At 36.7% G+C, this 22,532-nt stretch overlaps 4 protein-coding genes across 6 annotated transcripts; 3 read left to right on the top strand and 1 right to left on the bottom strand.

Moving 5' to 3' along the window:
• On the top strand, positions 1-2,820 carry LOC145607299 (thiocyanate methyltransferase 1-like). The gene is made up of 8 exons (XM_081663002.1): positions 1-100; positions 674-807; positions 1,419-1,505; positions 1,653-1,753; positions 1,883-1,982; positions 2,139-2,185; positions 2,385-2,463; positions 2,779-2,820. The coding sequence occupies exons 1-8, from the start codon at positions 1-3 to the stop codon at positions 2,818-2,820; spliced, it is 690 nt and encodes a 229-aa protein (XP_081519128.1).
• Positions 2,821-4,799: 1,979 nt separating this feature from the next.
• On the top strand, positions 4,800-9,013 carry LOC145608093 (putative thiol methyltransferase 2). The gene is made up of 8 exons (XM_081663693.1): positions 4,800-4,983; positions 6,224-6,354; positions 6,908-6,994; positions 7,232-7,332; positions 7,405-7,504; positions 7,835-7,881; positions 8,016-8,094; positions 8,597-9,013. The coding sequence occupies exons 1-8, from the start codon at positions 4,896-4,898 to the stop codon at positions 8,648-8,650; spliced, it is 687 nt and encodes a 228-aa protein (XP_081519819.1). The 5' UTR covers positions 4,800-4,895; the 3' UTR covers positions 8,651-9,013.
• A 2,721-nt stretch (positions 9,014-11,734) lies between these two features.
• Positions 11,735-18,163, top strand: LOC145606825 (type I inositol polyphosphate 5-phosphatase 13-like). Of its 2 annotated transcripts, XM_081662664.1 has the most exons (11): positions 11,735-12,866; positions 13,503-13,755; positions 13,941-14,751; positions 15,134-15,258; positions 15,533-15,617; positions 15,832-15,997; positions 16,097-16,137; positions 16,252-16,519; positions 16,612-16,735; positions 16,845-17,205; positions 17,435-18,163. In XM_081662664.1, the coding sequence occupies exons 1-11, from the start codon at positions 11,966-11,968 to the stop codon at positions 17,774-17,776; spliced, it is 3,477 nt and encodes a 1,158-aa protein (XP_081518790.1). In that variant the 5' UTR covers positions 11,735-11,965; the 3' UTR covers positions 17,777-18,163. The 2 variants fall into 2 exon arrangements, with proteins under 2 accessions (XP_081518790.1, XP_081518789.1); XM_081662663.1 differs by having other exon boundaries at positions 15,832-16,137.
• Positions 18,164-18,358: 195 nt separating this feature from the next.
• LOC145607752 (ankyrin repeat-containing protein At5g02620-like) lies at positions 18,359-22,063 on the bottom strand. Of its 2 annotated transcripts, none has more exons than XM_081663343.1 (4): positions 21,810-22,063; positions 21,025-21,611; positions 19,698-20,107; positions 18,359-19,458 (listed from the first exon to the last, which is right to left on the bottom strand). In XM_081663343.1, exons 2-4 carry the CDS (start codon positions 21,569-21,571, stop codon positions 18,595-18,597), a joined length of 1,821 nt encoding a protein of 606 aa, XP_081519469.1. In that variant the 5' UTR covers positions 21,572-21,611; positions 21,810-22,063; the 3' UTR covers positions 18,359-18,594. The 2 variants fall into 2 exon arrangements, with proteins under 2 accessions (XP_081519469.1, XP_081519468.1); XM_081663342.1 differs by having other exon boundaries at positions 21,025-21,650; positions 21,810-22,062.
• Between the last annotated feature and the right edge of the window lie 469 nt (positions 22,064-22,532).

Consider the following 22,532-nt stretch of genomic DNA (forward strand, 5'->3'; position numbering starts at 1 on the left):
ATGGAGAGTGCTAGCATGAATAATAATGGAGGTGTGATTGTTGATCATATGAATCAACAATGGGAGTCAATGAGACAATTCCTTCATTCTCAAACCACAGGTATGTGTTAGTGTGTTACCTCTTCGATCACACTCCTTATATTTCATGTATTTCACAAATCAAAATATATACAAAGTACAAGTATATGTTTATTTATAATTAATCTTTTTCATAGTTCATTGATATGATGTTTTTCTTCCTGTATAGACATGTTCATCTATCTTGAGTTTATACACAATAACACAATCTAAAACTGGAACAAACATAAGAGCTGCCTTTTTGTGGTGCATTACATTAGTTACATACATACATCATTTTATTCAATTCATATGTATAATTATTACTACTAAGCTAGCTAGCTAAAACTCGTACTAAATCTTGATCTTATATTGCACTATATTATTCGATATATAATAAACATGGCTAAGAGTCTAAGATCGACTAGAAGTAGCAATTATTTTTCATGGATGAAAGTCGAAACCACAAATCATATATATATTCACATGCATGATGATATGAGTGAAATGAACAATTTATATCATCTATTAAAGCATTGTACATACAAGTTATATATGTCCCTAAAATTGCAATACTGATTAGTGTATTAATTTGGCTAATAAATACTTAATTCAGGTGGGTGGCAAAAATGTTGGGAGGAAGACCGCACTCCATGGGATTTAGGGCATGTAACTCCTGTAATCCAACACCTTGTTCAGACTGATGCCCTTCTTAATAAGGGCAGGATCCTAGTCCCCGGATGTGGCAGGGTGAGTTTTAATATCACCGGCGTTCGTTAAGCTTTACTAATAATATGACAATATGATTAAATGAATGACATGACATACGACTAAAGTTGATGAACACTTTGAAATATAGTAGAGTAGAGTAGTATAAATTAAAGTTAATATCTTAAAGGACATTTTGTAAAAAACTACCTTATAAAACACTTTTTTTGCGAGAAACTACCTAATAAAAAAAATGTTGTAAGAAACTACCTTATAAAAGGGTAAATGTTGTAAGAGACTACCATTGTTCGGAAAGTCGCCGTTGACTTTCAAATTCCGGTGTTGACCACATCACGTGCCAATCACGTGACTTTTAATTCACCCTTTCCCTCCTTTTTTCTTAATTGGCACGTGACATGATCAACGCCGGAAAATAAAAGTCAACGATGATTTTTCGACCAAGGGTAGTCTTTTACAACATTTATTCTTTTATAAGGTAGTTTTTTACAACATTTTTTTTATTAGGTGGTTTCTCGCAAAAAAAAGTGTTTTATAAGGTAGTTTTTCACAAAATGTCCTATCTTAAATTTGTAGCCAAAAATAACAATATTTCTACATGCATACTGGCATGGATCATGCATGAAAATCGACAGGGTTATGATGTGATAGCAATGGCCAGCCCCGAGCGCAATGTTGTTGGACTCGATTTATCAGAAGCTGCCATTGCCAAAGCCAAAAAGGTACTACGTGTAATATTTATGCAATCAATTTAATTAATTATATTGTTAGCCCTTTTGAAGTCAATTAGCTAGTCAAATGTTAGAAAAGCTAGCTAGTTTGAACACATAAGTTAAGTCTAATTGGCTTTCACTACAACATCAATTTAGCTTGCGGCTTCATCAGCAAATGCCAACTCCACGACTTTCATCGTCGACAACTTCTTCACTTGGCAACCAAATGAGCCCTTCGATCTCATTTTTGACTACACGTAAGTAGTTGCATACAAATCCGATCAAAATTTTAGGCAATTCGGAAAAAAAAAAAAAAGAATAACTTAACGTACAAAGTACAATTGCTAGGTCGTAGTAACCTCAATCTATCGGATGTATGTGTGCAGTTTTTTTTGTGCTATTGACCCGAAGACGAGGCCGGCGTGGGCTAGTCGCATGGCTGAGCTACTTAAACCAGATGGAGAGCTTCTGATCCTCATGTTTCCGGTGCAATTTTGAACTTTTTTCACTCTGAAAAATGATTAACCTTCTCTCTTTAATTATTCTTTTATTTATTATTATATCATTATGATTTATAGTCAATTATAAACCATTTAGTTTTGGTAATTAATCACTGACTTTTCTTTCAACTTTTTATGGCAGATAAGTGACCATGTTTGTGGACCACCTTATAAAGTATCTGTTTCAGAGTAATTTTCTATTACAATATTACAATTTAACATTGTTATTAATACTTATTTGGAGTTTTTACAATAATTATAAAAATGAAAAAATAATTAAATTATTTCATCTATCCATTATTCAGTTGTTCCTCTAAACTACTAGTTAGTAAATTATATTTTGTGACTTTTTTAAAACAAATTAAAATTATGATGATGTTGCATGCAGCTATGAAGAAGTGCTTGCTCCTTTTGGATTTAAGGCTATTTCCATAACAGACAACGAACATGCAATTGAATTTCGCAAGGTACCTTTACTCAACTTCTATAGTAATCATATATCCTTAATCATTATATTCATTCTATAGATCAAGGGACGATTTTTATCATATACTCGGGTGTATGTGTATTATTAGTACACTCTATCATATACACGAAGTAAAAAAAAAGGTAGCCAGGTGTAACATTTTCATAATATATATAGACGTACAACCAGAAGTATGATACGAATCTTGAAGACGATGATTAAACTTAAAGCTATATAGAAATTCCTTAATTTATTGAATAATATGACTATGGAAATTTGAAGAATGACTACAATATTATTTGATTATATGTTTCAGGGTTATGAAAAACTTGGTAGGTGGAAGAGGACATCAAACTAAGCCCATTTTCCTTTTGTGCTGCTTGATGAGATCAGAAGCTGAATCAGTAAATGGCCTGGCCATGTAGTCTATATATGCTTTGTTTGTATTTTAAAGTAATTTCAATGTTTCTGTCTTTTTGAAGTCATTGATAATAAGCTTTCAAAAAAAAAAAAAAAAAAAGTCATTGATAATAATGTTGTATGCTCTTTCTTATACTTGTATTACACAATGTAATAAGATCATCAATCCGAATTGATTGTCATGATGTGTAGACAGTGTAATTTGCATGTAGTGTGCAACAACTATGTTTGTCATAGGGGTAATATGCTATCCTAAGACCTATGTAATTGTAAGTTGATAATTATTTGTGCTATATATGGATGGTTTTTGTTTGTGATATAGCAAGAAATACATACTACTTATATTTTGTGTGCTCAAAATACTCATTAAAATTGGGCGATACATATATGTTAGTTTAGTAACAAAGTATATTTAATAATGTATCAACCATTTATATTTATTAACAATAATAAAAGATATTAATGGTCAAAATTGTGTACTGCAACATATCTGATTAAAGTGTTGTGTTAAAAAAAATAGAAGGGGTATATCTTTAAGCATTATATTAAAGGGCCGCTTGGTTGGGATTAATAATCAAAGGGAATCGGAATGAACTGATATCATTCCCTTTGTTGTTGTTGGTTTGTCACTTTTTGATTCCCTTTACCCATTTTTATTTTTGACTTCACCCATTTTTAGTCTACATTGATCCCCCCCCTAGACTTTCCCATTCCCTTTCCCTAGCCACCCTACCCACCACCGACTACTTGTCGGAAGTTGCCCAACCACCTCCCCCCGCGGACCTAGTCACGTCGCCGGAGCCCGCCGCACTTCCCCCCACATCTCGCCGGAGCCTGCACACCTCCCCCACCTCTCCCCTCGAAAATACCTCCCCTCCCCGGAAAATCGTCCACCGCCCACGCGAAAACCCTAGAAACACTATCCCTCCCCCGTAAAACGTCGGCCGACCTTCCCCCCACCCTCGAAACCCTAGCGGCTAGGGTTTCTCCTGTGTTTCTAGGGTTTTTGCGTGGGTGGTGGACGATTCTCCTCGGTTTTTGCGTGGGTGGTGGACGATTTTCCGGCGAGGGGAGGAGGAGGTGCGCCGAGGGCTGAAGATTCCCGTCGAGGTTGTGGCTGGGCGGTGGGGTGGCTCGTGGTGGTTGGAAAAGTGAAGAAAGGGGGTTGTGCGGTGGTGGTGGTGATTCCCTTTGTTTTCTGAAAGTAAACAACAAACTACTTGGAAAGGGTTTCATTCCATTCTCCTACATTCCCTTCGTTCATTCCATTCCGATTCCTCTACTCGAATCAAACGGCCCCTAAGTATATGTATTGCCTTTTTATTTCCAAAGAAACAGTAACCCTATTTCGATCATAAACATTGATCTCATTCAAACATCATGCCCTTCCTCGTTTACAAAGCAAGTAAGCAATTGGCTTAGCAACCCATTCTCTACATATTCACAAAGCAAACCCTCTAGGCCTTCATCTTCTTTTTTTTTTTTTGGGAGAGCCACAAGAGCAAATGATGAGAAAAGCTAAAGCTTTAACCACTGCGTCATCCCTCACTCTTGCCTCCATCTTCTATATGACTATACGACCATGTTCGTGCAAATTAAACCCTCTAAAATCCATCATCACTATTACCAACATTATTTTTTTAGCTCATGGCGCATATATCATTGGTATATGATCTAAGCCCATGGCCTAATCTAGCCATGGTTTTGAATCTTTAGAAGTGACCTTGGTTTTATTACGTCCCATGTGTCTTCAAGTCCATCCCACCATATTCTGTTTTAACACTTACGACTCACCCATCATAAACCAAGTGTTCGATACACAGATTGTAATACATGACGATGTTGTGTGCCTATGGCCTTAAGGGAGTTGACCAAGGCCTATAATTATTCAAATTTGACTCAATGTATACACAACTGTCGGCCTTCTCACCTCTACTCGCTAAACCTGCGCCGTCGTGGGTGACCAGAATTCGCTCTCTTCCTCGGTTTTTCCACCGCACAGCACCACCACTCATGGCGGCGCATAAAAATCCCGGCGAACCTGTTCAGTTCAGCCCTTCCGTTGACAAATTGCAAGAATTCCTTCACTCCAATCCCACTGGTAACCCTCAATTTCTGAATTCATCTACAAATTTATTTATCTATTTTTTCCTGCTCAATTTATTTTCTCATCTTAATTACCTGCCATTATTGTTTGGATTAAGAGACATTATTAGTTTTTTTTGGGAAAATTAATGAATTTAATTGATTAACGTAGTTTCTTGAAAAGTTGGAATGAAAATGTATACACTGGTGAGTTTATTGATTTAATTTAAGAAATTGTTAGGTTGTGGTGTGATTGAAATCTATAACGAATGAGCTAAGCTGATCAGTTTGATTTTGATTATTTTTGTAATGGAAGCTTATTTGGAAATTATACATGCTTAATTGAATTGGATTGATGTTATTGTGTCTTGTTTCGGATGCCGTGATGAAAATTTTCCGGATTCTAGTACCTTCATTGCCATGTTTTAGCTTAGTGATGAAAAGTATTAGGCAATTAGCCAATTTTTCTGACAAAAAAAGAAGAAAAGAAAAGGTAGTTTATGATTGGAAATCTCAAACCCCTTCACTTAAGGAGTAGATTATAAATGGAGAATGGATGGAGAAGACAGAATTGTTTGTGAGGGGTTTTCGTGAAATTATGCTAATTCCTTTGTCCTAAGGATACGAGATCTTCTTCTTCGCTTTGAACGCCTTAATCCCATTAGTGGGTTCACTACATGAACCAATATGAGGAATTCACAGGAGGTCACCCATCCTAGTACTACTCTCAATCATTGTGGCTCATGCCAAGCGATGTGACAAAGTTTTACACTCGCTGTCATTGGCCTACCGTAACCCTCCTCCTTTATCCTAAGGATATGAGATTATGTAAAAATTCCCTCTATTATTATTGAGTATTAAAAATGGACAAAAGGGGTCTCAGTGTATGAAAATAATAATCATAATTGGGATTACAATCTAGGTAAATAATAAGTTTGGGACCTTTTGTTTAGTTCAGCATGTCTTAGCCCACCTTCGGTGATGGTGTGACACTGTCTCTTGCACTAATTGATTGCGTTCCAATAGATATTACCCCCCCCCCCCTCCCAAAAAAAAAAAAAAAAGAACTAAAAAGTAATCTCTAGAATACGTAGAAGTCAGCCCAGTTTTGCAATGGTTTTTCCCACTCTATTTAGCATGGTTTTAGAAAGTGGCTTTTTGATTTTTATTGTCTTTCTTCTGCGTTTTCACATTTTATTGATTTTTTTTCCCTTCTGGATAGACTATGGATTGTTGAGTTTTATGTTAATTATCAGATGGGTGGGAAAGATGTTGGGAGGAAAGAGTAACACCATGGCATTTGGGGAAACCAACACCAGTTCTTCAACACCTTCTTCAAACAGATTCTCTTCCTAAGGGAAGAGCTCTTGTCCCTGGATGTGGTAGTGTAAGTTTCGTTGATACTATTATGGACTTATGGTATTTAATTTTGATCACGTTCATGATTTTCCCATTGCTACATGTCTCCTTGAGTTAGATATTTTCTCTCAAGTTTTTGTTTGAATTGCCGTATACAAGCAGTACAATGTCTGTCATCTGGCACTTGGAATTATGACTTCTGTTCTCATAATGTGATATCCGGCTAGCTATTCCTTGCTCACATCTTTTGAACCACTTCCATCTTATTACACGCCTTGTTAATTTAGGATTCTTTTGTGATTTCTATCACAAGCATTTGGCCTTTCCCTTTTGGCGATATAACTAACTACACCCTACAAAGATCCTTTTGGTCCCATTATCACGTAAGTGACTTAGCTGTGTGCTTAGAAACCTGCTCATGGTTCACTCTATTATTATGTGGGATTAATTTAGGTCACTATAATCCTCTTTTTGGAAGACTTAAAGAGTGATTGATTTGCTGGCTGCTGCATAAAATCTCTATTCATAAGTTCCTGACTTCCTTTTGTCAAATGCATTATATGAATATTTTTCTATTTTAGGGTTATGATGTGATGACACTTGCATCTCCTGAGCGTTACGTTATTGGATTGGACATATCAGAGGCTGCCGTAGAAAAAGCAAGAGAGGTGATATACCTTCCCTGTTTTCTTGTGGCTTTAGTTTCAAATTATTTCTATTTTTCTCTAATCTTGACTGCCAAAAACAATAAATTTTGTTGTTAAACAACACCAAAATCTATGCAAAGATAATAGCTTATATCAACACCAAACTCTTTATTTCTGGGGATCAGCTTTGGCTCATCCTGTAATTTGGGTTGTTCTAAATTGCTTCTAACTTCGTCCTCTGACATCTTGTCTAATCAGCTGGCTTCATCAACCCCAAATGCAAACTATATTTCCTTTTTGCAAGCAGATTTTTTCAATTGGGAGCCTACTGAGTTGTTTGACCTCATATTTGATTACACGTGAGTGATTTATTAATACCTTTTGTTCAACTCCTACATAATTTATGTTAACAATCTGGTCTGAAATCGCAGATTCTTTTGTGCTATTGTTCCAAATATGCGGCCAGCTTGGGCAACTCGTATGGCAGATCTCTTAAAACCGGATGGAGAGCTTATAACCTTAATGTTTCCGGTTGTTCTCAACATCTTTTATGCTTTGTTTCAAAAATTCTGGTTATGTTCTATTTATTACTTGACAAATGCATCAGTTATTAATTTCATTTTATAAATATACTCTGTAAAGATTTTCAAATGGTAAAAACTAAGGAAACCACAGCCATCATCTTTGCCCTAGCAACTTCATTAATTTTTTTACATTAGACCCTTTGAGTGAAATGAATTATATTGTCAGTGTCAGATTGAAGAAAACCCAGAGATTTTGCTGTTGTAACTCTTTATAATGCTTATCTTATAAGGGCCAGTTTCTGGAAAATGATTTCATAACTTGTTTAAAATTTGGCAGATTGATGACCATGAAGGTGGACCTCCGTACAAAACATCTGTCACCGAGTAATTCCTTTCCCTTTCACTCAGTCGACTTTTGGTTTTGAATTGTTTCTCTTGTACCTTGCTGACTTATTGATCTAGTTATGAGTTGTCATCTTGCATTATGTGGATTAAGCTGATCTATTTCTTCCATGCAGCTATGAAGAGGTTTTGCATCCCCTAGGATTCCAAGCCATATCTATTGTCGAAAATGAGCTAGCAGTGGAACCTCGTAAGGTAAGTTGCTGAAGTTGGTGTTTTCAGGGTTAATGTGCTAACTTTTGATGAAATGTTTGATGCATTTTAGGCTCAATAATTTAATGTATGGGTGTTCATATGCATGTTGAAGTTACTTTGCACTTCACTCTGTTCTGTATTGTTGAATACAATAATACAAGTATTTCGTGGTACCTCTGTCATAGTTAGCAAGTAATAGGCCACATCTATGACCGTTGGTCAAAACTCACAAACTTTGACCATAATTACTTAAATTTGTATTGAGTTGATGGTCTAAATTTACTTTTATAGATCAATCTTAAGAAGTACTCCGTATCTTTGTAATATCCGTTCTGTATCATCTTATAGTGTTTGCTATAATGTTACAACAGTAGTTATTGATCATAGTTGAAGGGTTTTAAGACGAAAGGTCTGTATGGTCATATTTTTTTTTTCTTTCCCATATGTGGGGGTAGGAATTGGTTGATCTGCTAGACCTTCTAAGACAAAGCTTTCTTTGTAGGGAAGAGAGAAGCTTGGGAGGTGGCGAAGGACGAAGACAGCTTCATCGCTTTGAAAATGCCCAAAGACTTTGCAAAGTATTCAAAGGTGCCCCTGCTGCTCTATCATTCCTATTGAAAGTTTTAATTTGGATGTTTATAAAGGTCAATGAAGAAGTGCTTTCATGTACATGTCTAACCAAAGTTGAAGCCTGAAAGCACTCCATACATAGAGAAGCTAGTCCACCATATTATCTGGAGAATATTGGCCATATATTTATGCAATTGAAGATTAACAATGGTTCATTTATGTTTCATTAAAAAGAAGATAATAGGAACATTTAGTACGACCTTGTGTTTCAGAATGCTTTAAATGTCGGTTAAAAACTGTATTTCTGTGTACCTCAGGTATATTAATAAAAGTCACCATTTTTTCTCTATTATTGAACAAGTAATGCAGAGGATTTCTTTGTTCAAAGGAAACGGCCCAAAATAGATTAATACATGTAGGATTCAGAAGTGTTTGCCCCCATTCCCAATTCCCACCCTCTTTTTCATTTCCCTTTCAACATTGTCACACTGGGGTTTTGTAGCAACTACTGCATAAATTCTCCCCACACAATAAAGCTCATTATTTAATAAGTGTACCAAACAGCCATTATTATTCTTGCAACTTGTGATCTTTGGAAACTGATTTTGGCACACCCTAAATTGATTTTGGCACACCCCTATGTGTGAGCACAGTTTTCTATGCTCTTCTCACATAGGGGTGTGCCAAAATCAATTTAGGGTGTGCCAAAATCATTTTCTGTGATCTTTGTGTACTATGGAGTACAACTGTATGAGGCTATTCTGTCGTTGGTCCTCCTATATCTATGTTGTTTCAAGAGTTATAGTACGAGTATTAGTATTTAGTACTATCAAATCAGACATTGTCCTACCTTCTTTTATCCACCTTTACTACCCAGCAACTTAACTACTGTGTCTAACGTAACATCACTCCTTGGCCCATACAGCATCCCGATCCCATTGTGCGACGATCCTGTATTCCTGTTGCACCAGTTGCATTTTAACTAATCTTGGTCATTTTATTTAGATGATAGACAGAATCAGTTAATCAGTTAAGTTGTTATTCACATAGTTTCAATTTCATGAACCTTGTAAGGAATACACCTAGAGATAGAACTTTAAAGATGAATCCGGCCGATGCTCCATCCAGGTCTCTCTATGACTCTGTACCAGCGTTCCTTCCTGGCTGTAGCATGAGCCATGAGCCATGAGGGACATATATGTGTCAAATGTGTGTGCCTCATTATAATTGCTCTATATTTTGATCACTTGTGTTTTGCAACATCCCTATTACAATGATTGTGGTCCAACGATCACTGAACCTATTTCAATGAGTGTAGTTGAATTGGATATAAGAAATATTTTTTTCCTTTCAAAGGTCAGACATATACAGAGTATAAGGGCAATTAGATAAGAAAATGTCGCATTCAAGTTGTTGTTGTTGTGTTTTTTTTTCTATTTTTTCTATTTTTGAGGTAAAAGCATTCAAGTTATTATTAAATACCTCTCTAGATGTCTTTATAATGGTGAAGGGATTCGATCTCATGTTTTTAAGTTTTATCCCTCAAAACTTTAATCAACTAAATTAGTTTTTTTTTTTTTTTTTGGTGAATCAACTAAATTAGTTGATTTTTCACGTGACCACATTAGTGTAATGACATGATTTTATATGAGTGCCCTTTATATATAATAGATGCATTGATTTTATCATATTCTTCTTAGTGGTGATGCACTAATGATAAATCCAATCATAGAAAATAATAATAACAAAAACAGCCATCACTATTTTTAAAAACCCCTAAATCCCTAATACAATATTCGTTTTACTTATTACATTATAATTCCATCGAAATCAATGTTGGACTATTAATTTTTCAAATGGAGAGAATAAACCGTACAAGCATACGTGACGAAATACGTAGTAGGTTGAAAATAAGTGACATAATGAGACATTAGGACGGCAGGAGTCGAAGAGTGGTGTCAATTGAAACCAATTAGTAAACTATAAACATATGAATATTGGTTGCTCATATCCTTTTTTTTTTTTTTTTTTTTGACAAATGGTTGCTCATATTCAAAGTTTACTATATATTGATTCCAAATTAGTCATGGACCTATCAGAGATACTGTTAGTTGAAACGTTGGCATTAATAAGATCAATAAGTTTATGGCCGCCCACAAATCCAACACTTCCAACATTTTAGCATAAGTCAAACATTTTTATAATCTTCACTTTATGATAATCTGGTTGGTATGTTCATAACATGCCAACTTTCTTCATTATAAAACCTTCATTGACTTGGCTGTTTTATTTTAGGATCCTGTTTTTGTAACCAAAACATTCCATTTATTGGAGCTTAGTTTTATATGGATTTCATTTTCTTAATTTGTTGAGTATTTATACAAATTATGTTGTCTTTACTTTAGTATTTGAAAACAATTAAAAATGATACTCAATAACGCTAACCCTTTTTTTTTTTTTTTGGATCCACTAATTAAGATGTAATTTTAGATGCTTAATGTTATAATTGCAACTCTAATTACAAAGTACTAACAATTTTTGAAATTAGAAAATAGAAATGCAAGCTTATATTAGTTATATACAATGACTGAATTTGTACCTTGAAATGTACGTGATATGTTTACAATTAATCATCCCAAATCATATATGAGTACAAGTAAAATTTCATTTTGCACGTATAACTAAGATTTGCGTGCATCCGATTAGTGGTGCTAATCAAGCGAGCATTCTGCTTAAGGTCAATTCAACTTGTTATTCGTCATGTTTTACATTCATTAATATTCTTGATATTTATTAATCGAGTAAAGCTTTCTAAGGTGTTGTTCAAACTACTCACAAGCCTACACTCAATTCACATTTTTAGCGTCATAAAATGTATTTTTATGTAATTTAAGGTGACTAGGTACATCTCCAAAATCAACAAATTAATTAAAGGGATGATAAAAATAAAAATAAAAAGTAAAAACATTCTTATCTCATAAAAATAATTTAGTTTCTCTCTCTCTAATCTTACATGACATTACAACGAACAATAACTAAAAACAATGTAGTCCATTTACACCCCCTTTTTTCCCGCTATTCCACTCCTTCCTTTCAAACCTTTCCTCTTCCTCTCCTCTCTCTCTTACCATTCTTCCTCATTTCCACCCTCTCTCTCTCCTCCTAATTCTCCCACCTTCTTCCATTTTCACTTATTCATCCTTTTATTAATTATTATTATCGTTATTTTTATTTTTACTTTTAATACTTTTTAATTTTTTCTGTGATCAAGTTACCAAAAGTCAATAACTTCCCGCCATTAATGGACGACGAAGACCGCGACGTGTTATTATCTCTCCCTAACAATGGCGGCCCCGCCAATCGAAAAGCCCATTCTCTCAGCTCCCAACACCGCCACGGCACCACCGCCGCCACCGCCGGCGCCACCGCAACCGCCGCCGCTAACGACACTTCCTCGAAGCGGGCGAACCAGCTCCGTAACCATTCCCTCGACGAAGCTCGAATCTCCAATGCAATGTCAAACCACCACCACCAACGCCACCTTGGTGGGCCGTTCTACAATGACTCCGACGACGACGGTGATTTCTTCCCTTACGCTTCCATCTCGTGCCCCGGTTCGAACCCGAGGTATGATCACTCCTTCTCGCTCCCTTCTACCACCATGTCATCCACCTGTTCAAACAATACTGATGAAGATGATCAGCCCTCCGCAATGGCGGAGTTCACCGCCAGTGGCGGGACCGGGATTTTTAAGGCTCCGACGAGGTCCGCTGTGCACCCGACACGGCCCCCAGCATTGGAGCTCCGTCCTCACCCCTTGAGGGAGACTCAGGTGGGGAGGTTCTTGCGTACCATAGGGTGTACAGAGAGTCAGCTGTGGGCAGGGCAGGAGAATGGGGTGAGATTCTGGTATTTTCGGGACGCTTACGAGGCCGGTGCCGGTTTTGGCGGGAAAGGTAAAAGAGGGGATGAGGATACGTCGCCGTTTTATGAATCGGCTGTGACTTCGCCTACAATGTGTATGGTTGTTGATCATGGGAATAGGCTGGTTTGGACTGGACATAAGGATGGTAAGATTCGGTCATGGAAGATGGATCCGATTGAGAATGGTTCTGATGATTCGTCGTCGCCACCGTTTCGTGAAGGTCTTGCTTGGCAAGCTCATAAGGGACCTGTTCTTGCCATGATCATGTCTTGCTATGGTAATTTAATTAAACAATTGGATCATTCTTATATTATTGTTGGGTGATTATGAACTGGATTTATTTTATTATTTTTTTATGGGAAATGGTTGATTACGGTATTAAATTATTCTGAATTTTGATGTTTTGGGTTTGGTAATGATTAAAATGGGTTGTTGAATTTGATTTATCAGGTTTTGTTTTGAATAAGTTCTTAATTTTATGTTTGATGGGTGAATTTCTTAGGCAAATTATGATCACCTCAATTTTTATTTTGGGAATTTTTCAAAGAATTTATGATGAAATTTTGAACAATTTTTGTAGGATTGAAAATTGAATTGAAGTGGTTGAAAGAATGATTTTAGTGGAGCAATAATTTCATATTTTCAATTATAGAATGTAATTGATGATATAGATTGCTCCAATGTCATTTGTTCTATTTGAAGGAATTGTTGATAAACTTATAGTGGATGGAGATAATAATCTTGATTGAGGTTGTTGTCAACATTTTTGGTTGCAAGTTAATTTCTTGTCTTCAATCTTTTGATTGAAGAAATAATAAAATGGGACAACATTAGTTTGTTGAATTTAGAATTGCCGTAATGTTAACATTATGGGTTCAAAGTTGTATAAACTTTGACTTTTCTGGTTCTGCAGGCGACCTATGGTCTGGTGGAGAAGGTGGTGTGATCAAAGTTTGGCCATGGGACTCGATAGAGAAATCGCTGTCTCTATCAGCAGAGGAAAAGCACATGGCTGCCTTGCTAGTTGAGAGGGCGAATGTGGACTTGAGAAGCCAAGTTACTGTGAATGGTGTATGCAACATCTCTTCTTCGGATATTAAGGCTATGCTGTCTGATCATGCTAGAGGAAGGGTGTGGTGTGCCACTTCTCTATCATTCTCATTATGGTATGCCCTCGCCTTCTTCTAATTTCTAGCTTGCAGATCTTCTAATTTAACAAGTACCTTGTCTTTTTTCTCTTTGATATAAGATGAGTTGTATTACAAAGTTTTTGTGGAAGTTAATTCGCATTTAACTATGAAAATTGTGGCAATATACAAGTTATAAGCCTAATAATCCGTTTCTTATGTAGGGATGCTCGTACCAAGGAACTTATTAAAGTGTTTAATATTGATGGCCAAATTGAAAATCGAGCTGAGATGCCAGTGCCACAGGATCAACCACTGGTAGAGGATGAGATGAAAGTAAAGTTTGTTTCTCAGTCAAAGAAAGAAAAGCCCCAGGGGTTTTTGCAGAGGTCGCGTAATGCTTTAATGGGTGCAGCAGATGCTGTACGCCGAGTAGCTACAAGAGGTACAGGGGCATTTAATGAAGATAACAAGAAGACTGAGGCACTAGTGTTAACTACTGATGGAACGATTTGGAGTGGAGGTTCACATGGCTTGATTTTGCAATGGGATTCAAATGGAAACCGTGTCCAAGATTTTAATCATCATCCTTCTGCTGTTCTATGCTTTTGCACCCATGGTCCAAGGATATGGGTAGGTTATGCTAGTGGTGTGGTTCAGTTGTTGGACCTTGAAGGAAATCTTTTAGCAGGGTGGGTTGCTCATAGCAGTCCGGTTATAAAGATGGCAATAGGTGGAGGTTACGTCTTCAGCATGGCTATTCATGGTGGTATACGTGGATGGCATCTGATGTCCCCTGGGCCAATCGACAATATAATACGCTCTGCATTGTCTTCAAAAGAGTTGACATACACGAGAGGAGAAAGTATAAAGATGTTAGTTGGATCATGGAATGTTGGTCAGGGGAAAGCCAACCCTGAAGCACTCAGAACATGGCTAGGTTCTGTAGTATCAGATGTTGGAATTGTTGTGGTTGGGTTGCAAGAAGTGGAAATGGGAGCTGGCTTCCTTGCCATGTCTGCAGCAAAAGAAACTGTGAGAATCCCTCTTTGTTCTTTATATTTTCTGACATTTCTATTAAATTATTTCTTACTTGAAGAATAATCAGGTGTTTCAAAACCTCAAACATGGTGAGGTAAGTATGATTGTTCTATTTCCGAGTATGAGTGCAAGATAGTTATAGCATTATAAATTATGCAACTAATAAACTACTTACAAAACATAAACATATCAAAGTATTATATATATACTTCGTCTATGGTAACCAACTAGATATGAAGTCTATACAGTCTAATATAATGCTTATCAGTATGTTCTACTGTTACATGAAGGTAGTTGGAATGAAAATTTTCAATGCTTAAAGTAAGAAAGTCAGAAGCCTCTTTGGATGTTTTTTTAACTTTTCTTGTACATACAGGTAGGACTAGAAGGGAGTGCCATTGGGCAACACTGGCAAGAAGCTATTGGTAAGATCTTAGATGAAGGAATTGCTTTTGAACGTGTAGGTTCACGACAGCTCGCTGGTTTGCTCATAGCTATCTGGTAATTATGCTTGACTGTTTAATCCTGATGTTAACCTCCTAGTATCAGCAGCTTACATTCTTAACCCTTCTACCAGATTTTAATGGAAATAACTCATTGCTGCCATGATAGATTCATGGTGGCTGTCTGCTTTTTGGTGTGTAAAGAGCCACAAAGGGCAATCATGTAGACGGGATTTGATCCTAGACTAAGACCCAATACTTAACCAACTATGCTACTTTGATTGGCATCCCATCTTCCGTGTATGTATGATGATCTTTATTCTACGTTTCAGGGTAAGAAAGAATTTGAGGATGCATGCTGGAGACCTTGATGTTGCAGCAGTTGCTTGTGGTTTTGGCCGAACAATTGGTAACAAGGTATAGACCTTTGTTTTTCAGTATTGCTCATGTACCTCTTTACGCAATAGCCTTACATATTTTATTCAAGCATACCTTGCATTTATAGTTCATATTAAGATAAGGTGTTGGTATCTATTTGTAAGTGAATCTGATTATAATTGAATTTATTAGTATAATATGGAAAATTGGCAAGCCTCTAATCTTATACATTGATGTTATACATTACTTGCAGGGAGGAGTTGGATTAAGGTTGAGAATCCATGATAGAATAATATGTTTCGTGAACTGTCACTTAGCTGCGCATTTGGAGGCAGTGAATCGTCGTAATGCAGATTTTGACCATATCTTCCGATCAATGGTCTTTTCTCGGCAATCTCACTTGCTTAACGTTGCTGCTGGTATGCGATGTCTGCTTTTGTATTGCCTTCTTGCCTTATGCATATATTTATTTTGGCTACTTTATCGTTCTGGCTTCCCATTGCTCCTCTGTCTTGCAGCTGGAGCTTCTTCTGCATCTCAAGTGATTCGAACTGCTAATGTATGTGACAATGTGATTACTACTATTTGTTCAAATTGATTCCATATAGTAGAAGTTTTTAGCTTCTTTAACCTGGTGCATCTTTGATTAAGCTCTAAGTGCCTGTGCTTGCAGGGTGCTAATGGGAATTCTGAAGAGGCGAGGACTGATTTGTCTGAAGCAGACATGGTAGTGTTTCTCGGTGATTTTAATTACAGACTCTTTGGAATATCATACGATGAAGCAAGAGATTTTGTTTCCCAAAGAAGTTTCGACTGGCTAAGAGAAAAGGATCAGCTTCGAGCTGAAATGAAAGCTGGCAAAGTTTTCCAAGGAATGCGCGAGGCCATGATTAAATTTCCTCCAACTTACAAATTCGAAAGGAATGTACCTGGGTTAGGAGGTAAACTTTCTTCCGGTTGATGACCACATCATTGTTGTTGTTCTTAAGTTCCACTCTTTCATCTCATTTCACAATCTTATATCTGTTTTCAGGCTATGATTCTGGTGAGAAGAAACGTATTCCTGCTTGGTGTGACAGAGTAATATACCGTGATTGTCGTAATGGTCCTGTATCAGAGTGCAATTTGAACTGCCCAATACTTGCCTCAATTCAAATGTATGTGTATTTGGAACTATACTCTACAAAGGCCTGAAACCAAAAGCTAAATTTCTTATAATTACTGTGCTCCCCTTCAACAAACTCACACTCACTCTTCCTATAACAGGTATGAAGCCTGCATGGATGTTAATGACAGTGATCATAAACCTGTCCGATGTAAATTCAGTGTTCGTCTAGCAAGGGTAGAAAGATCAGTTAGGAGGAAAGAGTTTGGTGAGGTTATGAATACCAGTGACGAAGTTAAGACTCTGCTAAAAGAATATTCTGAGATACCTGAAACAATAGTTAGCACAGGCAGCATAACTCTTCAAAACCAGGAAAGTTCTGTCCTTCAGATTACTAACAAGAGCAAAGACGAAAAGGTAGTGTTTGATATCCAATGCGAGGGTCAATGCACTATCAATGTCACTGGGGAACCCACTGAACTTCGTCCCAGAGCTTCCTTTGGCTTTCCTTCTTGGCTTGAGGTAATGTTTCACATAGTTAGTGTGATGGCTAATAAACAACTATTACAGGAACACCGCCATTTTTTTTAACTTTGTAACTTTTAAGTAGGTATTGTTGATGGGCAGGGAATTCATCAGGCATATCATGGTTAAGATTGACATAAAATAGTTGCTTACAGTTTTATAGAAGCATTATCTTCTTTCATATTTTAAATCTATGTGCATTAAAATGGTTGCTTAATTTTTGCAGATAACGCCTGCATGTGGTTTGATTTACCCGGAGCAAAGCATGGATGTCACAGTGCGACATACAGAGTTTCACACATTGGGAGATTTAGTTGAAGGTGTTCCTCAAAACTGGTGGTCTGAAGACACCAGAGATAAGGAAGCCGTTTTGACAGTTAGAGTTCGATGCAGTAGCTTAATGGAGTTTAGAACACACAGAATCCGTGTACGCCATTGCTACTCAGCAAGGACAGTGCGATTTGACTCAAGAACAAACAGCTCTTCTAGAAGGGGAAATAACAGTTACCACTACCGAACAGAGAGCCAACGTCGTGATAATAACCCTGACATGGTTGATCGTGGTTGATGTCAAGGGTAGTCCTAAAAGAAGTCCCTCGTAATTAAAGAACTAGATTTTCCGGAAGCCTTCTTTTATCCACTGGGGTGGAATTGGAAATGTGTTTGCAATTCTTACTTAGAATGACCTAACATCTGACTGTAAATACATGGAACCAGTCGCGGTACCTTCACTTGGAAGAGCTTCAATCCTCATGCATCGGTTGTAGGATTCGTATCTTCACCTATTCATTTGATTCTTTATTCTTTATTTAGCCGCAGGAGTTTCTTTTTTCATTTATCATGAAAACACTGTAATGTTGAAGATCTAATTGTTTCGGTGTAAAGAAGTGTAGTAAACAAAATATGTAGGTGGTAAAATGTTGCACTTAATTAACCCTGAAATAGTAAAAATTCATTATTGCTTCCTCCAGTTGTGCATTTTGTTGCACTCTGGTGTTGTTTACTAGTACTAGCCAATTAGATTTGATCAATCAAATTCACTTTCATTTTTGGATCGGGTTTAGTTAACTCTCTAGTTTTAACACATCTTTATCTTACAGCAGCTGCTGCAAAAACTGAAATTTGACAAACTGAAATCGAGAACTATAACTGGTTCACCAAAAATCAAGAATATATTGACAATAAGCGCCATCATAAAGATGACAAGCAATAGGTTTAATTGCAATAGAGAGATTACATTACAGCTAGAAAATTGATCCACTGCTGTCCTGAAAGACAGTCCTAGTCAGGCTAATGGTATGGATCATTTCTTAATACAAGGCGATCAGGCATAATTACACAAAATTATACATAGCTATTTTTCCTGGATTTGAACTTCTGAATTTATTACAGTACATACATTTTCTTATACTCAGTGCTCAAGAATTCTGGATCTGATTCAGCCACTGACATAGAATAGGAATGTGACTTGCTCTCAGCTTTCTTTAACCGTCTGGATTTTGATTCACTCAACCTATGCACAATCACACAGTAGAACATGGAGCCAAGGATTGGAATCATAATCACAGCTCCAATGACTGTTGCCCATATAGCAAGCCACTTATTATGCCGGCCAACCACCACATAAGAGAGAGCAATGAATGCAACTGAGATGCAGACACAAGCCACCCACATTAGTTTGTTTATCACAAACATGAGCTGCCTTTTTGCTTTCTGCTCAATGACAACCACAGATGTCTGGACTACAACAACAGCAAGTGAGATGAACAATGCCACACTGTCAAACACAAAGAATATGATGAATGCCTTATTATTGGCAATATAAGCTTGACCAACAGATTCCCCAGGCTCCTTTGTCTCCAAATATTGGCCAGGAACTTGGAAAATAGCCGCAAAAGCAACAGTTGCTATGAGAACAGCGACAACCGTAGCATTGTTTATCGCATTGTTCAGACCGTTGGTATGGAGTTTCTTGAGCTTCTTTGCAATCTTTTGGACCCTAACATCAGTTTGATGGGTTTGTTGCAGCTGCGACTTCACGTTGTGTTTGATGTCACTCACAGTTTGCTTAAGTTGCTTCTCTGTGCTTGGAGGCTTCCCAAGTTCTTTTGCACTGAGTGCTCCAGCCTCTCTTAATACTGTAACTAGCTCTGGTGGTCCAACTTTTTCAGCAATATCAAGCACAGTTTCCCCTGCTTTATTGATTGCATTGATGTTTATGCCTTCAAACTGTAGAAGGCAACTGACAATCTGCAATTTAAAATGGTTCACATATTTAAGGCTGTTCAGTCCAGACATTACAGAACTCAGGTATCACCTAATATACGATGCAACAAAATCCAGGTGCATCACTTGCTAAATGATCACACAAATCGACACAGCCATGCTATGATTTGGCCTATATACCATGTTGATAACAATGCACAAATTTTACCTAGGAAGTCAGGAACTACTGTGGGAGATGGGAATTGTAAGGATGAAGAAATAACCTGGGCACGTCCCTTCTTTGCTGCAATGTGTAACGCTGTGTTTCCCTTGTTATCTTCCAGACTCAAGATGGAAGGATCAGGTTTAAGCAACTCAACAACAATGTCTTGATTTTGGCCTTTCACGGCCATATGAAGTGCTGCTTGACCCTTTCTATCAGCCCTGAAGCCAATACTTGGATCCTTTTGTAAAAGGGCCTTGACCACTTCCAAATATCCCATTCTTGCAGCAGAATGGAGGACTGTCTTACCATTATTTCTGGCTATTTTAGCAAGGTTTGAATCAGTTTCTAAGAGAAGATTAACGACATCAATATTTCCTTGAGTAGCAGCTGTGTGTAATGCTGTTGTGTTAGATGGGTCGGTTGTCATGGCCAAGTTTGGGAAAGTACTGAGAAGTTCCTTAAGCACCTCTGCGTAATTAACAGCCGCATCAGTAAGAGATTAAGCAGCACTAACCAAACATTCAATATGTAATTCAACTACTGCAACAAGTCACAGGCAATCATCAACTTGGACACCATAAGAACATATGCTTAGCAAGTACAGAACAAATCTGTCAAATCTACATAACAAAACAATTTCCAAAGGCAGACTTCATCCTCAAATCAAAAAAACCATCAACTGATCCCAGCTCAAAGGATTCATAAGAATAACAAAAAATATAAATAATAAACCCAAGAACTAGAACTTCATGGCATATAAGTTACAGGCCATTCAAAATTTTAATCATAGATGTTAAATCATCCCTTTCAAGTACACTAGCTAAAAAGCCCTAATTGCTGTATACCAAAGCCAAATTGCAGAACATTGGGCAAATAGCTAAATAGAATACATAGTTTAGGCATATTTGTGGATCTGCTTATACATTTTGTTTTTTCATTCCCTTGTCCATTAATTACAACAAGAACAAAGTATCACTATGGGACCATCTAAATGTACAAAGCGTCACACCAGAACACTTGACACTAATTAGTCAAAACTAGTAAAGGGATTCCTTTCCACAACAAAAATTTCTAATTTGATTATGCTACAACTGCTACCCCCTGATAGCCTTCTGAAGCTGCTGTCCAAACATAATTAAAAGTATCATTAAGAGACAGAATGATAATCTCAGTTGATAAGGATGCTGCCAGTAAATACAAGATTACAAGTATATAGTAATCACAAAACAAGGTTGATTAACATGTTAAAAAGGAAATACACACTTTGACATGGTTAATAATTAGACGGACATACAACAACATAAGTCGAAGCCAAACCAAAACATTACTGTTGAGTATGAACTTATACAAGAACAATGTTTCGCCAAAGGAATCGAAAGCCTTACCAATATGACCTTGTCTAGCAGCAATATGAAAAGGATCATAACCACTCCTAGCTCCTATTGATGCTGTATCCAAGTCCAAATGCTTCAAAAATTCGGCAACCACCATAGCATGCCCATTCTCAGCAGCAACATAAAGAGGAGTTTCTCCTTCTTGATTTTGCTTACAAAGCATCTTCCTACAATCACTGTTCTCACAATTTTGAAACATCTCTTTGATTTTACCCAAATTACCAGCTCTAGCAAACAAATGAAGGGGTGAATCGCCTCGTTTACCAGGGGATTCTTTGCTTTTCCTTTTCTCATTGCCACCAAAGCTAAATTGCCTCTCCATCTTCAAATGAAAACTCTTCTGTTTCTCCAACAACCCACGAAAACTCTTCTGTTTCTCCATTACACCGCCTCGAAAACTCCCATTTTTCTCCATAGTTTTGCCGGAACTCTCAGGTTTCTCCCCAACATTTCGAAAGCTTACTTGTTTCTCTATCACCCGTCTCATACTCGATTGTTTCTCCATTGTTTTACCTCCCAAATTTCCCACTTTCTCCATAATTAAGCTCCAATTTTGTTCCTAAATACTCCCTTTAAATCTGCTCAAAACCCCAATTTTAATTTCAAGAATTCATCTCCTATCAAATTGAAAAGTGCCCATTTAAGATATTAAATCATACTAAAAAACTGGCAATCAAATTTGCAGAAACTCAAATTCAACAAAATCCCAGAAAAACCCACAAATTCAATAATCAATTACACAATTCAAATTACTGTATCAAGGAGAAAAATCTAACCTTTCAGCTCAAACAGTCCAGGAAAAAGCAATCACCAAACCCAGGATTTCAGTCAAAATATAGCGCAGTTAGGCAGAGACCAAAATCATCCTGTTGAAATTGATGTTGAAATTGATGTTGAGAAATCAAGCTCCTAACAATTATATCTACTACTCTCCATTAAATTCCCTTAAAATAAAGTACGAAAATTAATGTGGAAAATGATTATTACTAGGTTTATGAATACTGAATAGTGAATACACGATTTAATTTGTTTGAGAGGTGACAGTTTTTGTAGTGTTGTGTTGCTCCCACATGCTTTTTCTTTTTGATTATATATGACAAAATTGATGATGGATTCCGTTATGTATTTTTATTTTTTTACATTACTAAAATGTCTAAAATTGGGTTGTCAACAATGTTTCATTAAAAAAAAAAAAAAAAAAAAAAAAAAAAAAAAAAATTTAAAAAATTAGGTTTGTCTAAACACTTTAGTAATTTACATAACTAATTCCCTCCATATTTTTTATTTTTTTTTATCATTGTTTCGTTGAGCAATTTTACTTGAGTTGAGGTCAAATTGCGTACATTGAGTTGTTATATTTAATTCCATTGCTAGTTATAAAAAGGGGGATTTGCCCAGTTGATCTTCATGATTAACATATTTTGTCAATCTAGTGCTTACTCATACTAGCCAGCTCATACTAATGCTTCGTCAGCCGCTTAATCACCAAGAACACAAGC

Source organism: Chenopodium album, chromosome 23 (genome assembly GCF_948465745.1).
Source record: "Chenopodium album chromosome 23, dcCheAlbu1.1, whole genome shotgun sequence".
In the NCBI taxonomy this organism is placed as follows: Eukaryota; Viridiplantae; Streptophyta; class Magnoliopsida; order Caryophyllales; family Amaranthaceae; genus Chenopodium; species Chenopodium album.